This window comes from Musca domestica, unplaced genomic scaffold (genome assembly GCF_030504385.1).
Source record: "Musca domestica strain aabys unplaced genomic scaffold, Musca_domestica.polishedcontigs.V.1.1 12, whole genome shotgun sequence".
NCBI classification, from domain to species: domain Eukaryota; kingdom Metazoa; phylum Arthropoda; class Insecta; order Diptera; family Muscidae; genus Musca; species Musca domestica.
Genome location: NW_026712155.1, coordinates 9345643 through 9365783, shown reverse-complemented (window position 1 = coordinate 9365783; position 20141 = coordinate 9345643). Strand labels below are relative to the sequence as shown.

Here is a 20141-nt window from a genome sequence, read left to right as displayed (position 1 = left end):
GTAGTTAGGATATCAGGATATCATATACAGATCGCATTTATTGCCCGATCCTTACGAAATTTTGCATGGAGGGTCATGGATGAGGGTCAGAATAGAAGCCTACTCTTTTTGGAGATGATCGCCATATATTTAGGGGTTGAAATGGACCAAAAAACTGCAAAATTGTCAGGAGGTCGTAATTATCGCCCGATCCTCACGCACATTTGAATGGGGGTTACCGGACATTGCAAAAGCCAAGCAGTTTTGGATGGCCATCCAAAAATATTCAATGTGTGAATAGCTTGCCAACTTTTGTAGACAAAATACGAAAATGTCCATTCCGGTGACTTTTTGGAGAATTCACAAATACAGGAAAGACGCACTTCCGATTATTTCGTTAACGCTGATTTCGTTGAAGAATATAGTCAAATGTCTGTATCTCATACAGATGCGTTTCTGTCAAAAACCAATAATAAATGTTAATCTTTTGCTACTTCTGAGAGGTTATAGGTCTTTGGGAAATATTGGTTCCAGATCTAGGAAGATCATTTAAGTGCAACATCTACCAATAAATTGGAAATTAGCAAATTAGTTAAGGTAGCTATTATTCGCAAATTAGAGAACGAAATCTGATGGTTTTCTTTTATTATTTGTCACAATATCTTGTGGAATTCTGTCGAGTATTTCGCCTATATAAACTGTATCGTTTATTATAGTGTTGTAGGGTATTCAACGGTCGGCCCCGCTCGACTGTAGCCTTTGCTTACTTGTTTTTTGGAGTCATAAAATCAAGGCGACTTCAATAACATACGTGGCAAACAACTAATTTTTTTCAGAATATTTTCCCAGAGAAGAAAATTTTCAAGAACATTAATGACGGTCCTTCAAGGGTAATTTCTTTACTCGAATTTAAGATGCAAATTGTAAATTTACTGTTGAATAAAAAAATATTAAAAAAATTATTCCAACCTTATTAAAATTATAAAATAGACATTGTATTCAAAAAATGCACGATATGATACGCGATCATTACACATTTGTAACAACAATTATAAACAACACATTTCACCAGGTCTTCATTAAAAAAAAATAAAAATTAGAAAAAAAATCGCACTTCATCAAATGACTGTAATTATTAGCACTTTTAACGAAATAGCTAATCAGTTATTGCTTCACTAATGTTTCTTTTGTTTCTTGATCACCTTTGGCCCGGCCACTCTCCGCAGCAGACAACCCAGCAAACATTTCAGCAGCCATAACACCACACCCACAACAAACAAGAGGCCACCATACAAAATAAAAATCGCATCAATGCTATGATATTCAATGAAATTCAAATCCAAACCGGCACAGTGGAGATATTTGGCACCCTTGTGGCGGGCCACATGCTCCACCCAGTAAATAGCTTGGGTCAGCGGTTCCATGGGTTGATCTCTATAACGTTCTGACATTGCCCTCACTAAAATTGTGTATTTTGGATCTCCGAGCATTGTCTCTATTGCCTGTTGCAGAGCTTCGGCCGTAATATTCTTGTAGTCCAATAAAATGCCATAGCCATTGGCCACAGCCTTGGCCATGTTCAGGAATTGATCACCAAATATGGGAATGCCAATAAACGGTTTGCCATGGTAAATACTTTCCGTGGTGCTCAGCAGGCCACCGTGGGTTATGAAAAGCTTGACATTTTCATGGGCCAAAATATCATCCTGCGGGAACCAATCACTGATGTAAACATTGTCCGGCTTACCCTCCAAATTGGGATCTTCAAATTTCCACAACACTCTCTGCTTGAGAGATTTCAAAGCCTTCATTATGGCCTGTCGTTTTTCCACAGGTAAATTAGCCGACTTGATATTTGAACCCATGGAGAAATAAATCACACCATGCCGAGATCCATTGATGAACTTCTCTATGGCCACGGGCAAGGGGGTTCTCTTGCGATTTATATGCATACCACCCACCTCGATTTGATTTGGCACATAGGGTCGGGGAAAACTCAACGAGACATGGGTGTTAAGCAACACCAAAGCAGCATTTTTCCGTATATCATACATTGACCTCGACGAATCGGGAAAATATCGCCGAAAGACTTCTTCCTGTTTCGGCAGATAATAGAAATCCAAAAATAATCTTTCAAAACTTAACATGGCCAAATTGATTATTCGCTGACCCAAGGTCATGTGATCGGTAAAGGGTAGAAAGGTATTTGCCACATATGATGGAGGGGAGGGCGAACCAACCTGGAAAACGAGGGGGAAACGGGAAGAACATTTTAAATATTCAGTTCTAAGTCTTCTAAAGATTTTCCATAGATTTTTTTTTTTTTTGAATGGAAAAAATCTGCAATTCAGCCCGGCTGAATGGGGGTTTTCCATAGGAAAATCTGCAATTCAGCCTGGCTGAATGGGGGTTTTCCATAGGAAAATCTGCAATTCAGTCCGGCTGAGTGGGAGTTTCCATAGGGAAATCTGCAATTAAGCCCTGCTGAATGGTAGTTTCCATAGAAAAATCTGCAATTCAGCCTGGCTGAATGGGGGTTTTCCATAGGAAAATCTGCAATCCAGCCCCGCTGATTGGGAGTTTCCATAGGAAACCTGCAATTCAGCTTGGCTGAATGGGGGTTCTATAGGAAACCTGCAATTCAGCCTGGCTGAATGGGGGTTCCATAGGAAACCTGAAACTCAGCCCGGCTGAATGGGGGTTTTCCATAGGAAACCTGCAATTCAGCTCGGCTAAATGGGGGTTTTCCATAGGAAAACTTCAATTCAGCCCGGTTGAATGGGGGTTTCCATAGGAAAATCTGCAATTCAGCCCGGCGGAATGGGAGTTTCCATAGGATAATCTGCAAATCAGTCCGGCTGAATGGTAGTTTCCATAGGAAAATCTGCAATTCAGCCGGGCTGAATGGGGATCTCCTTCCTTTTTCCATTTTCTAGTTGTCTGCTCACCATATCTGTATTCCATGCAACAGCCCCAAAAGTGCCCAAACCAATCAAAGGCGCCTTAAAATGTTCACTCAGACCATACAAGGCCTCTGACAGGAACACCTCACATATGACTGCATCAAATGTTTGATTTGAGACCATCAACTGTTTGACAGCCGGTTCATTAAGTACTGCCTCGGTCACCCTGACACCAGTGTTGTGAAATGACACAAGATTTTCCACGACACTGCGTTCTGTGGTGTCCAATAGGTTGTTAAGTTCCTCTGGAAAAAAAATCCAATCAGAAATTCATATTATCAAAATAAAAAAATCCTACTCCTCCTCCTTACCATCCATAAGTTTCAATACCGATGGTGTTGGTATCTCCACATAATTCTTCATAGGTTTCTTGAGCGAAAATGGACTAATAACTGTCACCTCATGACCCTTTTCAGCCAAACCCTTCAGCAATGCCGAGTCAACAATAAAATGTGATTTTGAACCGAAGTGCAATACGCCCAAGAACTTATAGCCATGAATTGAATGCAAAATCCCTGCAATGGCTATAAATAGTTGTAGTAGCATTTGTCCATTCCAGAAACGCATTATTTAAGTTGAGTGCTGCCGCAAAATGCACTGGCAGCGAAGACGTCTGATGTGCGCGAAATAGTTTTGAGAACTAGTTGCCGGTAGGCTATGAATGGAAAATATTGCCGCTCCCATTGAGTAACAGAGTGTGTGGGCATATGTACAATTGAACATACATATCTGGTAGTTTACACAATGTAAACAGTAAACGATCAGTTTGCATGTTTGACTGGTGACAGACTGAGAGAGAGAGAGAGAGAGAGAGAGGGAGAGGCAAATTGCTACAATAGAAAGACATGGACATTAGGCTGGGGTGATGTATGTTACTGAATTGCATTGACCAAACCGTGAAACCAACAACTTCTAAATTAAATGTCAAGACATTACATTTTGCCACCGACCCACCCTAATATGTCGAGAAACTTGTTCTGCATCGACTTGTGTATTAATCTTCATACAAATGTGATTAAATCCAAATTATTATCAATGATATGCGGTGTTGGTAAAAATTAAATTAAATATGTAGGGTGAGATGGAAAAAACTGCCACCAACTTCAGACTGTTGTCATTTCCATGCCACTCGTCCGACAACTGTTAAAATTATTCCAGTGACAGCTAATTATATTGTTTACAAGCGTACAAAAGCATTTTGGTGAGAATTTTCCAGAACAACATTTATTCGTGATAGAATTCAAGCAGGAAAACCAAAAGCGGCTAACGTTAGAGCACTCCAGCATTTAAATGTGAATAAATTTTTTGTGTCTCGTACCATGATACTGGTAGCGTAGCCCGACGTCAAGGACGAGGACGAAGGAAAACAGCAACATCAGCAGAAATGCTCCCAAATGTAAAGAAGCGACTTGTTCGAAACCCGCTCGCAGTGGCCGAAAAATTGCTCGTGAGCTGTACATATCGCAATACTCCATTCGGCAAATATTAAAAAAATGAGCTCGGGTTCATGCCAATGAAATTCCAGAAAGTGCAAGAACTTACACCACAACAGAAAGAAAATAGACTCAAAAGAGCTAAAGAGTTGCTTCTCTTGGCCGAAAGTGGTGAACTGCCGAATTTGGTTTTCTCCGATGAGAAAACATTCGTTGTCCAGCAGTTTGTGAACAAACAAAATGATCGTGTTTACTTGCCAAAGAGGTCAGGTCAGCTGAAAATGTGCACCTTCCGTTGGCCACCAGACCTCAAGCGCCGGCCATGGTGATGTTGTGGGCCGCCATAACAGCCGATGGTCGCTCTCCGCTCGTATTAATCGACCGTGGCCAGAATAAATTCCAAACATTATCGCGAAAATATTCTGGAGGGTGTATTAAGGCCTTGGACACGCAAACATTTTGGCCTCAGACCTTGGACATTCCAACAGGACTCAACACCATTGCACTCAGTACGCGCCGCCCAAGAATGGTTACAAAATGAGGGTTCCTGGCTTCATTTCCAGCGCACAATGACCACCAAAATCTCCGGATACCAAATCGGTTGGACTATTTACTGTGCCGGGAGTATTTTGGAAAGCAAGGTTGGCACTAAAAAATACCAAAGTGTCGATAACCTCAAGCAAGCGATTCGCCAGGAATGGGTCAAAATACCGCAGAGCAACATTCGGGCAGCGTGTGACGGTTTCATTGGCCGATTGAAGGCCAAAATTCGTGGCAAAGGTCACCAATTCCAACAAATCTAAGCTTATTCTAAAATTTGATGCTATTACCGACATTTTTTGCTTTCATTGAATTAGATTTAAAAGAAAAATGTAAAAATTATGGCGTTTGACTTTGTTGCAGTTTTTTTTATCTCGCCCTGTATTCATCAACATATTCCCACTTTTGGCCAGGAAGTCCTTGAGAACATTTCAGATTTTTGCTGGGAAGTCCTCTAAGACATATTCTTAAAAGACCCCAAGAGCTTTCCATGAAGTTCTTGAAAAATATTCTTTAAAAACAACAAAATTTTGTCGAGAGGTCGTTGAAAATTATTATTCAAAACATTTACCATTATTCCAGAAAATTGGCCAAAAATTCACGCCATAAATTCCATAGATAAAAAATTCCCAAAAAAAATTGTTTTTTCAGGAAGTCCTTTAAAGAATACCCTTCAAAAACTCCACGATTAAATATTAAAAAAATATTAAAACAATTGATTATTTTCCCCTCTTTAAAATCCTAATGTTTCTGAAAGTTCTTTACAAATATTCTTTATAAGTCGTTACCAGGTGATTAAAAATAGTCTTAAAAAAGTTTTGAAATTTTTTAAAAAAATAAATTTCTGAAGTTCTTAAAAATATATTTATTTTAAAAAAAACCCGATTTTCCCAAGATAGTCCTTGGAAAATATTTATATATTTAAATTTTCAAATCCACAATGTTTGTCATGCAGTTTTTTTACATTTTTCTTTATGAATCCACGATTCTTTCTTAAAAAATCCACGTTTGGTATCAGAAAGTTCGTGGAAAGATATTCCATAGAAATTCATAGAAAAACAAGTAAAAAAGCTGCAAGTTCGACCGGGCCAAACTTTGAATACCCTCCACCATTTGGAACGAATTTGCCAATTTTCAAAAAAATGAAATAAAATCCGTTAAAAATTCTGTTGAAATCTTAAAAATACAAAATGTAGGGTCCAAACGACGACATGAACCTGTATAGGCAAGCTTTGTTCTAAGCCATTACTATATTCAAATGCGTAACTTTAAAAAAATCGGTGAATAATGTAGCTAAAATCATCAATATTGGGAGGTATTATTATATGGTGGCTAAACCAAAATGTGGACCTGCACAGACAATTTTCTGCCTGAGGCTGAAGTATCCATTACGAACTTCAAATACCAAATTTGAATCAATTCCGGTGAATAATGTCGCTAAAATCATCCAAATACCGAATATCGGGAGGTATCGTTATATGGAGGTTATACGAAGTCGTGGACCTCCATAGACAATTTTCTGTCTTAGGCGGTAGTATCCATTACAAACTTCAAATTTAAAATTTGAAACAATTCCGACGAATAATGTCGCTGAAATCATTAAAATACCGAATATCGGAGGGTATCGTTATAAGGGGGCTATACCAAAACGTGGACTTATATGGCCCATTTTCAATACCAAAAGTCCTGCAGACATAATATATATTTGAGTAAAGTTTTATCAATCTACTTCAATTCGTTCGGAAGCTAGAGGGATTTCCACAAATGGACAGATGGACGGACATCGCTAAATCGACATAGAATTTTATGCTTATCAAGAATATATATACTTTGTGGGGTCTAAAATGTATATTTCGAGGTGTTACAAACGGAATGACAAATTTAATATACCCTCCACACTATGATGGAGGATATTAAACAACTCAACACGGATTCTTCCTTCGAGAGACAGACAGATCGCCTCCGAATGGCCTGAAACGAATTTCGTCAAACGAAACTTGAAGTATTAAAACGTTATTCCGATTAGGTTTATTTTGGGCTGTTACAAATAAAAGCTAAACATTAAAATGTATAAAAGATCAAAATTATTGACTTAATCCATTTTACAAAAAATATATTTTGCCTGTATTAAATTATCTCTCTGTGTCTCTCCCTCTCTCTCTCTGTTTACAAGAGCGACATATTGCATATTGATTATTAAAGCCGCATTTATCAAATGTTACTGCGTAATGATTTACATGAAGAGTGTTTGTAGGGATGTCAGTTCATATTTTTTTAGAAAATGTGGGATTTTATTATTTACATATCACTGCAAATTTCCTTTTGAGTATCAGATCTGATAAAGATGAATAAACTAAAAATAATAGAAAAAATCTCAACACCAAACTAATGTCTAGCGATTTTATGCAGTAGTACTTAATTTGAAAATTCGATTTTAACTTAACTTTAAATTATTTGCTTGTATTTTTTTTTGAAGCTACAGCTCACAAAATATTAAGATTTTCTCTGAGACAACAACTATTGCTGAGTCATTGGACGCCATACAGAAGTCGTTAAGCCGTTTATATTGTAAAATACTGACGTAATAGTTAACCGTCGGTTGGCAAAATTTACTAGCACTTTGAAAATTATTAATAATTAGCAAGTGCATGCAAAAGTGCAATTTACATAAAGATTTATCAGCTTGACTAAACAACTAAATAAACTTATATTTTATTGTTCTATTGAGTGTTTATCAATCAGGGGAGGTAAGGTTATTTTTATAGAGGTTTACATTGAGACAACATAATAAAATAGGGGATCAGGTAATTTCAGGAATTTTTATGAAGAAAGTACTTTAAACATATTCTGGAAAAATTTGCGAAAATCTATACTTTAAAAATTTCCTTAATTTTTAGCAGGATATCTTTAAAACGAATATTCGTCAAAAAAATATACGTATTTTCGCCAGGACGTCCTTGAAAGAGTATTTTTCAAATTACGAAAAAAATATTTTAAAAAAATTACGATTGTGGTCTTATGGAAAAAATATTCATTAGAAAATATTCATATGCGAAACTTGAAAAAAAGATCGGTGAATAATGTAGCTAAAATCATCAAAATACCGAATATCGGGAGGTGCAGTTATACAGGGTGAGATAAAAAACTGCAACAAAACTCAGACTGCTATCATTTCTAAGCCACTTTACAGGCGTACAAAATAATGAGCTCGGAGTAAAGCCTTTGAAATTCCAAAAAGTGAAAGAACTTACACCGCAACAGAAAGAAAATAGACTCAAAAGAGCTAAAGAGTTGCTTCGCTTGTCCGACAGTGGTGAACTGCCGAATTTTGTTTTCTCCGATGAGAAAACATTCGTTGTCCAGCAGTTTGTAAACAAACAAAATGATCGTGTTTACTTGCCAAAGGGGTCAGCTGAAAATGTGCACCTTCCGTTGGCCACCAGAACTCAAGCGCCGGTTATGGTGATGGTGTGGGCCGCCATAACAGCCGATGGTCGGTCTCCACTTGTATTAATCGACTGTGGCATCAGAATAACTGCCGAATATTATAGCGAAAATATTCTGGAGGGTGTATTAAAGCCTTGTGCACGCAAACATTTTGGCCGCAGACCTTGGATATTCCAACAGGACTCAGCCACCCTAGAATGGTTACAAAATGAGGTTCCTCGCTTCATTTCCAGCGCACAATGGCGACCAAAAACTCGGGATACCAATCCGTTGGTCAATTGTGTCTTGAGTATTTTGGAAAGCAAGGTTGGCACTAAAAAATACCAAAATGTCGATCACCTAAAGCAAGCGCTTCGCCGGGAATGGTCCAAAATAACGCAAAACAACATTTGGGCGACGTTTGACGGTTTCATTGCCCGTCTGTAGGCCATAATTCCTGCCAAATGTGACCAATTGGAACTAATCTAAACTTATTCTAAAATTTAATGCTATGTCGGAATTTTGCTTTTATTTAATAAAAAAAAATTAAAGATAATGGCGTTTGACGTTGTTGACGATGGACAGGCACCTCTAGACCGACTCCAAATGTCCAGAAACGGATTTGGTCCCAAGAGACCTAGAGTCTAAAACCGTTATTTCGATGAGGTACTTTTCGGCCGTATCAAATGGGTATAAAAATCGTAGGACCTGATTCAAATAACGCAAATTATTAAATCAAATCGGATACATCGTATGCATAGTATGGGATTTGAAGATACCTCCCCCAAACAGGGTTAAAATTTTGAATAATTATAGCTCTTACAAAATGTGATGTAAGAGTCCGATTGCCTCCAAATTACACACATCCCAATATTTTTATAAACTTAAGATCTGGTGTGAAATATCGGTCCACTCCTTCTGGTACCTCCCCCACAAAGGATCAAAATTTTGAGTATCCATGAAGTTCATGAAACGCAAAATTAACTTCCGATTCTATTCAGACTTGATGCATCTCAATATTTTCATCAACACAAGATTTGCTATAAAGATGGTAGAGATCGGACCATTTCTTCTGGTACCTCCCCACATAGGATTCAAGATTTTAAAAAACATAACGCTTAAGGAATTCGAAAGAAGCACCCAATACATCTATCCATATCCTCAAATTTCCCACATTCAAACATTATTGCTAACGCAAGATCTGTTGTGAAAATGATATACATCTGCCAACCCCTTCCGGTACCTCACCCACAAAGGGTCACAATTTCCAATACTTATATCTGTCATAACTCGCGAAGCAAGTCGGCGATTCTTTACAACTTGCTATATCTAAATATTTCTCTTAACCAGTATTCAGAAATGAATATGTAATTTGTCGGAATTTATGATTTCGTATAAAATTGGATACGAATGCTCGATTTCCTTCAGATTTTGCACATACCAATATTTTTATCTGTATTAGATGAAGTATGAAAATGGAATACTTCGGTCAGCTATATCTGTTACCTGACGCATATTTCCATTTTCCGAAAATTTGCACATATCTCATAAAAAGTACAAGAAGTAGTCGATATAGTCCAAATCTGTCACGTTCATAACTCAAGGCTGGAGATATACATCTGTCGGCAAAACCGACTGATACTATTTTACTTGTTCTGATAAAAAATTTAAAATTTTAATGAAAAAAAAAACATTAAAAATTCAAAATTAATATTGAATTATTCCTCCGAAAATTGCATTGTCGTCACAATGCTCCTCGAAGGTATAAAAGACACCCATTAAATTTTATCATTGAAAAGACTGTGTCCAGTAGTAGTTGTAAGACTTCGCCAACATCTGTTGGTGTCTGTTGCAAACATACAACAGTGTGCGTGTGAGTGTGTTTACATTTGTTTTCTCTTCGTTTTTGTTAATATGTACGTTTTTTTTCTCCCGCACACATTACTACAAATACTAATAAAAGTGAAAATTACTTGGAGTAGCAAAACTGACACTGACAGCAAACGAACAAAAAAAAAAACGAAGACGAAGACATGCACGAACCAAAACAAAAACGTAGTCGTTTATTCAAATATTACAATGCCATTTCCGCTTGTAATTGTTTGAACAAATGAAGATATAAAGTTGATGCGTTTCCGCCTTTTGAAAGGCAACTACCCCCAACTTCCTTCCCCGCATTCACGGCAATGTTTGGCAGGATGTTGTTGTTCGCCAGGAGTAGTTGGAACAGAGCATCAAAACATGAAAGAAAGTCCATTAAAATTTATTTTTATTACTAATAATGAAGGGAAAATTTTAGAATCAGCTTGTTTTGTTATTGTTGTTGTTCTTTTTTTTTCTTGTTGTTGTTCACAGAAAAGTCGAAACATGATTGCCACTTTTCTAATGTTGTCATTCAAAGGGATTTTGATTTTATGTGTGTTGGTGTGTTTTTCGCCATTAAATGGGATTTCTTGTTGAGAAAAGTAATTTTTGGAAGGAAATAAAAGTGAGTAAATTTTTTATGGAAATAATTTTGAGATTTTGCGAATTGTTTGCCTAACATTATTTGAAATTAATTTTTTTAAGAAAGTATATGAATTCGGAATTTTTATTACTTTTACTATTTTTCTAGAGCAACGCCTATATATATATATCTTATATCAAAAATAATATACTCTCACTTATAAGTTCGAGGTGGCGAAGAATTAGGCTAAGAGTCTAAATCACCATTTCGTGTAGAATGAAGCTTCTGAAAAGCAACTTCTTTCCTTTACCGAGGCATACCAGGTCATTTGAATATGAACTTTTTTCCGACAGTTAGGGGCTCAGTCAGGAAATAAAAGCACTTACCAGTAGTGGAACAAAAATCAACTTTCCCAGCTTCGGTTCCCTCCGTCTCGAGCAATAAATGAGGAAAACAAGTCTAGGCTTTCAATATTTCAATAAAAATATAAATTGCCAAATGACTTAAATTTAATTCCTCTGACAAAATAAAAATATGTCTTTCTATTGGGGAAAAACAACCGAAGGTCACTCAAGAGAAGACCTAATAGTATCCTTTAAGAAAAGACCTCTTGATGCCCTCAAAGCAAATATTGGTGTCGACTAATCTAATGGCAAGAATGAGAGGACAAATTAGACTTAGAAGATTTCTCAGTCTCGGTCTGGAAAGACTTTCCAGCCTACTTTCGAGGGCTAAACAAAAGAAAACAACCTATTGCTAAGAGAAGAGCCTAATCTCCTCTCCTCTAATCTCATAGAGAAACCTTGTTCGCTCTTAGAAAAAACTTTCATATCTCCTCTAAGAGAAGAGAGACTTTTTGGTTTCCTTTACGAAAAAACTAGTATCCTCCAAGAGAAACACCCTTGATTCTTCTGAGAGAACACCTCTCCTCTGACAGAAGAAATCTTGAAAGACCATTTGGTCTTCCTCAAAAAATTTCCCCGTGCCCCATCTAAGAGAAAATATCATGGACTCTACTGAGAGAAGACCTCTTGATCTTATCTTCTTTCGTTTTCTCTCGGAGAAGTCCTCTTGGGTGCCTCTTACACCAAGCCTTCTCTAAAAGAAGAAAAAAACCTCTTGTTCTCCTAAGAGAGGATACCTTTAGGTCTTCTTCTCCAACGGAAGATCTTTTGGCTTTCTCTAAGGGAAGATAAATTGCTTTTCTCCGAGAGAAGACCTCCTAGTCTTCTATGGGAAATCCCCTGGTCTTCAATGAAAGGATCTACTTATCTCTCCTGAGAGAAGATCTTTGGTATACTCTGAGCGAAGACCTTCTGGTCTTTTACGATAAGACCTCCTTCTGGTCTTCTATGAGAAAGCCATATTCTGGTCTTCTATGAGAAGACCTCCTTCTGGTCTTCTATGAGAAGAACTCCTTCTGGTCTTTTGTGAGAAGACCATCTTCTTGTCTTCTGTGAGAAGACCATATTTTGGTATTTTATGAGAAGACCTCCTTCAGGTCTTCTATGAGAAGACCTCCTTCTGGTCTTCTATGAGAAGACCTCCTTCTGGTCTTCTATGAGAAGACCTCCTTCTGGTCTTCTATGAGAAGACATCCTGCTGGTCTTCTATGAGAAGACCTCCTTCTGGTCTTCTATGAGAAGACCTCCTTCTGGTCTTCTATGAGAAGACCTCCTTCTGGTCTTCTATGAGAAGACCTCCTTCTGGTCTTCTATGAGAAGACCTCCTTCTGGTCTTCTATGAGAAGACCTCCTTCTGGTCTTCTATGAGAAGACCTCCTTCTGGTCTTCTATGAGAAGACTTCCTTCTGGTCTTCTATGAGAAGACCTCCTTCTGGTCTTCTATGCGAAGATCATCTTCTGGTCTTCTAGGAGAAGACCTTCTTCCGGTATTCTATGAGAAGACCTCCTTCTGGTATTCTATGAGAAGACCTCCTTCTGGTCTTCTATGAGAAGACCTCATTCTGGTCTTCTATGAGAAGACCTCCTTCTGGTCTTCTATGAGAAGACCTCCTTCTGGTCTTCTATGAGAAGACCTCCTTCTGGTCTTCTATGAGAAGACCTCCTTCTGGTCTTCTATGAGAAGACCTCCTTCTGGTCTTCTATGAGAAGACCTCCTTCTGGTCTTTTATGAGAAGACCTCCTTCTGGTCTTCTGTGAGAAGATCATCTTCTGGTCTTCTATAAGAAGACCTCCTTCTGGTCTTCTGTAAGAAGACCTTCTTCTGGTCTTCTATAAGAAGACCTCCTTCCGATCTTCTACAAGAAGACCTCCTTCTGGTCTTCTATAAGAAGACCTCCTTCTAGTCTTCAATGCGAAGACCTTATCCTGGCCTTCTATTCACTCCGTCTGGTCTTCTATGGGAAGGCCTGCTCGTCTTCGCTGAGAAGGCCTTCTCCTCTTGTCTGAAGAAGACCTTCAGCTCTTCTCTGAAGAAGACCTTCAGCTCTTCTCTGAAGAAGACCTTCAGCTCTTCTCTGAAGAAGACCTTCAGCTCTTCTCTGAAGAAGACCTTCAGCTTTCTCGTCTTCTCTGAGTAGACCCAATCGTACTCTCAGAGAAGACATTCTGGTCTTCTACGAAAAAGCCATTCAGGCCTTCTCGATTTCATTTTTCTGGTTCTGGATTGAAAATCTTTTTTGCTGCCATGGAGTTCGCCATAGGCTATTATTATTCATGTTGATGGTTATATAGCTAAGGTACATGTAATTGTCACATTTTGATGGAAAAATGTGATGATGATTTTGAAATGGAGTTATCGCTCACGTCATGTAAGCTTAGCACATATTTGATGGAGAAAAATGGACGCATTGTCCAAACAGCATGTCCAATTCCAAAATGAAATGGGTTAGGTTAATGGTCAGCGAGAATGTCCAATTTAATATATATATATATATATATTTTTTTTTTTTTTGTAATTTCAAACTCAAATCATTATTTGGGTATAATTTAATGCACACTTTCGGTTTGAGGGATGGAGAGAGAGAGAGGGAAAAACATTCGAGATAAAATTAAATGTCACTCACAGCAGTGGTGGTGGCATCGTTACATTTATTTCACACTTTTTGATGTGGTGTGAAAAGGTTATATCGTCTCCCCCCGTTGACTGGCTGTCCGTCTGTCTGAGTGTAAAGATTGCAGGGAGGGCTTATATAACACGTATGTGTATGTTATATAATTAAAAAATGGATTTTTGGAACATTCACTGAAATGGAAAGCCCGGAAAAAATTTTGTATTTTTTTTTTTTTTTTTTTTTTGGTAATTTAAGGTTGATGCCCAAGGAAAATGTTGCCATTTCAGATACTTTTAATGTAATTATCATTCTAAAAAAATCAGAGATAATCCACATTCACGTGCATGCGTATGTGTGTTCGTGGTGTGATTTGAAAAAATATTAAGTGCGTATTTAAAAGTTAAGCAAAGGATTATTTTTATTCAAATTGAGGCTGCAAAATAAAGAATGGGAGGTAATTTATGTGTTGAAGTAAAAATACAGGCTGAGATAAAAAAACTGCAACAATGTCAAAGGCCATAATTTTTACATTTTTTATTTAAATTTTATTGAATGAAAGCAAAAAATATCGGAAATAGCATCAAATTTTAGAATAAGTTAAGATTTGTTCGAATTGGTCACCTTTGGCATGAATTATGGCCTTCAAACGGCCAATGAAACCGTCACACGCTGCCCGAATTTGCTCTGCGGTATTTTGGTCCATTCCCGGCGAAGCGCTTGCTTGAGGTGATCGACACTTTGGTGTTTTTTAGTGCCAACCTTGCTTTCCAAAATACTCCTGACACAATAGTCCAACGGATTGGTATCCGAAGATTTTGGTGGCCATTGTGCGCTGGAAATGACGCGAAGAACCTCATTTTGTAACCATTCTTGGGTGGTGCATGCTGAGTTCGATGGTGCTGAGTCACATAGCTTTAATACACCCTCCGGAATATTTTCGCTATAATATTCGGCATTTATTCTGATGCCACGGCCGATTAATGTGAGCGAAGAGCAACCATCAGCTGTTTTGGCTGCCTACACCATCACCATGGCCGGCGCTTGAGTTCTGGTGGCCAATCGAAGGTGCACATTTTCAGATGACCTCCTTGGCAGTAAAAAAGATCGTTTTTATACCCTACAACACTATGTGTTGGGGGTATTATAAGTTTGATTGGGCCAGAATTTATGTAACACCTCGAAATATTGGTTTCCCATATAGGAAAGTATATATGGATCTTCCTAGCTCGCCGAGCTGAGTCGATCTAGCTATGTATGTCCGTCCGTCCGTCTGTCCGTCTGTCCATGTTAATTTGTAATCACTCTACAGGTCGCAATTATGGCCCGATCTTCACGAAATTTAGAATGGAGGTGGGGATAGGGTCAGAATAGAACCCTATTTCTTTTGGAGATGATCGCATAATATTTAGGGGTTGAAATGGACCAAATACTGAAAAAATGTCGGATTTTGCAGTAGCTATACAGGTCGCAATTATAGACCAATCGACGCGGAACTTCGCATGTAGCTAGAGTTTAGGGCTGGGAAGAAGCCTATCAATTTGGGTGGTCATCGGATAATATTTAGCGGGTAAAATAGACCATGTCTTTTGTGTTGAAAAAATTCAAAATTTTTCATTAAACCGTGAATTTTTTAAATCCCGGCGAAATCACAAAGTCATGACAAGGTTACTTCTGACCTTTACATTGATGTTAACATCCAACAAATCTGATATATAGCAAAATATGTGCGATATATATGTCTATCAAAGAAGATATGCTTGAAAGATCTCTTATATGTCGAGAACGGCCGAACTGATTTCGACAGTTCTCATTAATTCAGAATGGCCTCTTGGCAGGAAAGAAAAAACGTCTAAAAAATCGCATAAAAATATCTCTCTAAAGATGAAAATATTGATTTTGTAAAATTTTATCATATTTTTTCAATTTTGTCATATTTTTGGCATATTTTCATTTTGAATTAAACATTTGGTAATATTTCTACAGCTAACAAAACTAAGTAGTTGAGATATCAGGATATCATATACAGATCGCATTTATGGTCCGATCCTTACGAAATTTTGCATGAGGATCAGATGAGGGTCAGAATAGATGCCTACTCCTTTTGGAGATGATCGCTATATATTTAGGGGTTGAAATGGACCAAAAAACTGCCAAATTGTCAGCAGGTCGTAATTATCGCCCGATCCTCACGCACATTTAAATGGGGGTTACCGCACATTGCAAAAGCCAAGCAGTTTCGGATGGCCATCCAAAAATATTCAATGTGTGAAATAGTTTGCCAACTTTTGTAGACTAAATACGAAAGTGTCCATTCCAGCGACATCTACCAATAAATTGGAAATGAGCAAATTCGTTTAAGTTGCTATTATCCGAAAATTAGAGAACGAAATATGATGGTTTTCTTTTATTATTTGTCACAATATCTTGTGGAGTTCTTTCGAGTATCTCGCCTATATAAACTGTATTGCTTATTATAGTGTTGTAGGGTATTCAACGGTCGGCCCCGCTCGACTGTAGCATTTGCTTACTTGTTTTGTTTACAAACTATCGAACAACGAATGTTTTCTCATCGGGCTAAACAAAATTCGGCAGTTCACCACTTTCGGCCAAGCAAAGCAATTCTTTAGCTCTTTTGAGTCTATTTTCTTTCTGTTGCGGTGTAAGTGCTTGCACTTTTTGCAATTTCAATGGCTTTACCCCGAGCTCATTTTTCAATATTTACCGAATGGAATATTGCGATATGTTCAGCTCAAGAGCCATTTTTCGGCCACTTCTTTACTTTTCGAACTATTTCTGATGATGTTGCTCTTTTCTATCGTCCATTTCCTTGACGTCGGGCTACGCTACCAATATCAATACCAGGTAACGAGCGATGACACGAAGGATTTTCTTCGCATTTAAATGCTGGGGTGCTCTAACGATGCTCGAACGATTTATTCACATTTAACAAGTAAGCAAATGCTACAGTCGAGCGGGGCCGACCGTTGAATACCCTACAACACTATAATAAGCAATACAGTTTATATAGGCGAGATACTCGAAAGAACTCCACAAGATATTGTGACAAATAATAAAAGAAAACCATCATATTTCGTTCTCTAATTTTCGGATAATAGCAACTTAAACGAATTTGCTCATTTCCAATTTATTGGTAGATGTCGCTGGAATGGACACTTTCGTATTTAGTCTACAAAAGTTGGCAAACTATTTCACACATTGAATATTTTTGGATGGCCATCCGAAACTGCTTGGCTTTTGCAATGTGCGGTAACCCCCATTTAAATGTGCGTGAGGATCGGGCGATAATTACGACCTGCTGACAATTTGGCAGTTTTTTGGTCCATTTCAACCCCTAAATATATAGCGATCATCTCCAAAAGGAGTAGGCATCTATTCTGACCCTCATCTGATCCTCATGCAAAATTTCGTAAGGATCGGACCATAAATGCGATCTGTATATGATATCCTGATATCTCAACTACTTAGTTTTGTTAGCTGTAGAAATATTACCAAATGTTTAATTCAAAATGAAAATATGCCAAAAATATGACAAAATTGAAAAAATATGATAAAATTTTACAAAATCAATATTTTCATCTTTAGAGAGATATTTTTATGCGATTTTTTAGACGTTTTTTCTTTCCTGCCAAGAGGCCATTCTGAATTAATGAGAACTGTCGAAATCAGTTCGGCCGTTCTCGACATATAAGAGATCTTTCAAGCATATCTTCTTTGATAGACATATATATCGCACATATTTTGCTATATATCAGATTTGTTGGATGTTAACATCAATGTAAAGGTCAGAAGTAACCTTGTCATGACTTTGTGATTTCGCCGGGATTTAAAAAATTCACGGTTTAATGAAAAATTTTGAATTTTTTCAACACAAAAGACATGGTCTATTTTACCCGCTAAATATTATCCGATGACCACCCAAATTGATAGGCTTCTTCCCAGCCCTAAACTCTAGCTACATGCGAAGTTCCGCGTCGATTGGTCTATAATTGCGACCTGTATAGCTACTGCAAAATCCGACATTTTTTCAGTATTTGGTCCATTTCAACCCCTAAATATTATGCGATCATCTCCAAAAGAAATAGGGTTCTATTCTGACCCTATCCCCACCTCCGTTCTAAATTTCGTGAAGATCGGGCCATAATTGCGACCTGTAGAGTGATTACAAATTAACATGGACAGACGGACAGACGGACGGACGGACATACATAGCTAGATCGACTCAGCTCGGCGAGCTAGGAAGATCCATATATACTTTCCTATATGGGAAACCAATATTTCGAGGTGTTACATAAATTCTGGCCCAATCAAACTTATAATACCCCCAACACATAGTGTTGTAGGGTATAATTACTCTAACGATAGCCATTTGTGGCTTTCCAGCCAAAAATAAAGAAATCACACTATCACGCTTGAATTCCATTGCGAATAACTTTTTTTCTGGAAAATTCTCACCAAAATGGTTTTGTACGCTTGTAAACAATGCCGAGAGCTGTCACTGGAATAATTTTAACAGCTGTCGGATGAGTGGCTTAGAAATGACAGCAGTCTGAAGTTGGTTGCAGTTTTTTTCATCTCACTCTTATATGTAAATGTCGGCATACATACACATATCCTGACAAAGAAAACAATTTCTCAAAATGTGGGTTATTTTCGAACAAATTGGGTTTCCTGAGAATTTTTCCCAAAGAAAATAAATAGAAAATTAAAAAAAAAACATATTTTTTGGTAAATAAATTAAAAAAAAATTGAGATAGTGCCAAAAATACAAATTATCACAAATTTCCAAGAAAAAAAATTTCTATTTTTTCTTAAATTACGAAATTGTGTGCTTTGCCATAATTTGCCAAATATCCTTTAATACTTCAAAAACATTGAAAAAAGCAAAAAAAAAAGAGCACTGCCAGAAAAAATTAAGAAATCCAACTAAGCCCCAAACCATAGACCAACCAACCAACCGACCAACAATTACAACAATAAACGTCATTGTTGTTTTAGATGACAAATGTTGCTGCCACAACTCGTGAAGCAGCCAGCACATAACTGTCACTTCTTACAGTTGTTGGTTGGCTGGCTGGCAGAATGGCTGCCTGACTGGCCCTGGCAAAAATCTAATTATATTTTTTCTGGCATCAGCTGTGGCTAATGTTTGCCAACAACATTAGCAAGAAATGTAACAACACCACCACTCTCATCGGCAACAGTAGTAGCAGCAGCAACAATCGTCAGTTTAATTTGTAAAAGTAGCAGCATCGACGACCCCAATTGCCATCAACGTCATATAAAAGGGGATCTGAAGTTATTACTATTTTTTTCGTTGAAATGAAGGAAAGTTTTTGGTTTTGCTTTAAAACTCACCAAAAAGTAGCTGCCAGCAAATGATCAAACATTAGCAGCTAAAACAAGTTGCAGTTTCAATAAAATTCGCATTTTTTAATGAGTTGCATGGCACAGGGTGGTGATGCATTTCGGTGATTTTTTAGAGGTACTCCAGATGCGTTAAATATTTAGAAGTAGATTTCAAAAAGAGAACAGAAATTTTAATTAAAATTTGTTGTTTGCAAAAATCGTAAAATATCATTAACTCTGGGGACTGAAACTTAATTCAAAGGCGTAAGGCATTTTTCAATTTTATTTCCGTTTTAACCAAAAACAGTTATGATTGTCTTCAATATTTGCCCTTGAAAAACACCAGAATTATTTCTCAACGTGGTTTTGAAAATGAAAAATGAACCTCAGGTTTATGAAATGATATGATCGAATTTTTTTCGAGGTAATTTCCTTAGAAACAGAAAGAACTTTTCAAAGATAATCTTTCAAAGAGCAACGGTATCATAACTATGATTTTTTGAATGATAATTTCCACAAAGGCCATATAATAATAATCTACAAACCTGGATTCTATAAAGAATAATTTTCGAGAACCACCCGATGATTTCAATTTATGATGTCTTCAAAATATAACAAACCCAAATTTTTTAAAGTATTTCTTGGAAAAAGAAGAGCTACAATCGTGGACTAATTGAAGAAAATGTCAAAGAGACACAAAAAGCTACAATTATTTCATTTTTATAGAGGATATTTTAATGAGCACGATAATCGTGAATTTTTTAGAGATATTTCTCTCAAGGACCAGCTATTATGTCAAGAACCAAAAACCCTAAATCGTAGATTTTCTAAATATTACTATCTAGGACAAGGTCCAACCGACTTATAATCAAGAAGTTTTAATCAACAGTTTTTAAGGACTAACAAACTTGGTTTTTTTCAATGGTGTTCCCAGGCAAAACATTTATTGCCGAACTCTATTGAAATTGTAG

The 20141-nt window shown here is 37.3% G+C and overlaps 1 protein-coding gene across 1 annotated transcript; it reads right to left on the bottom strand.

Annotated features, from left to right (window-relative positions):
* Positions 1-945: 945 nt before the first annotated feature.
* On the bottom strand, positions 946-3626 carry LOC101892126 (UDP-glycosyltransferase UGT5). Its single transcript, XM_059118202.1, has 3 exons — positions 3254-3626; positions 2928-3187; positions 946-2219 (listed from the first exon to the last, which is right to left on the bottom strand). The coding sequence occupies exons 1-3, from the start codon at positions 3507-3509 to the stop codon at positions 1155-1157; spliced, it is 1581 nt and encodes a 526-aa protein (XP_058974185.1). The 5' UTR covers positions 3510-3626; the 3' UTR covers positions 946-1154.
* Positions 3627-20141: the final 16515 nt, after the last annotated feature.

What these genes read in the sequence shown, in the direction of transcription:
- LOC101892126 (XM_059118202.1), bottom strand. Translation starts at nt 3,509, where the DNA reads ATGCGTTTCTGGAATGGACAAATGCTACTACAACTATTTATAGCCATT. An exon ending in GGTATTGAAACTTATGGATG is followed by an intron (nt 3,188 to 3,253) that starts GTAAGGAGGAGG and finishes TTTTTTTTCCAG; the next exon opens with AGGAACTTAACAACCTATTG. An exon ending in TTGCATGGAATACAGATATG is followed by an intron (nt 2,220 to 2,927) that starts GTGAGCAGACAA and finishes CTCGTTTTCCAG; the next exon opens with GTTGGTTCGCCCTCCCCTCC.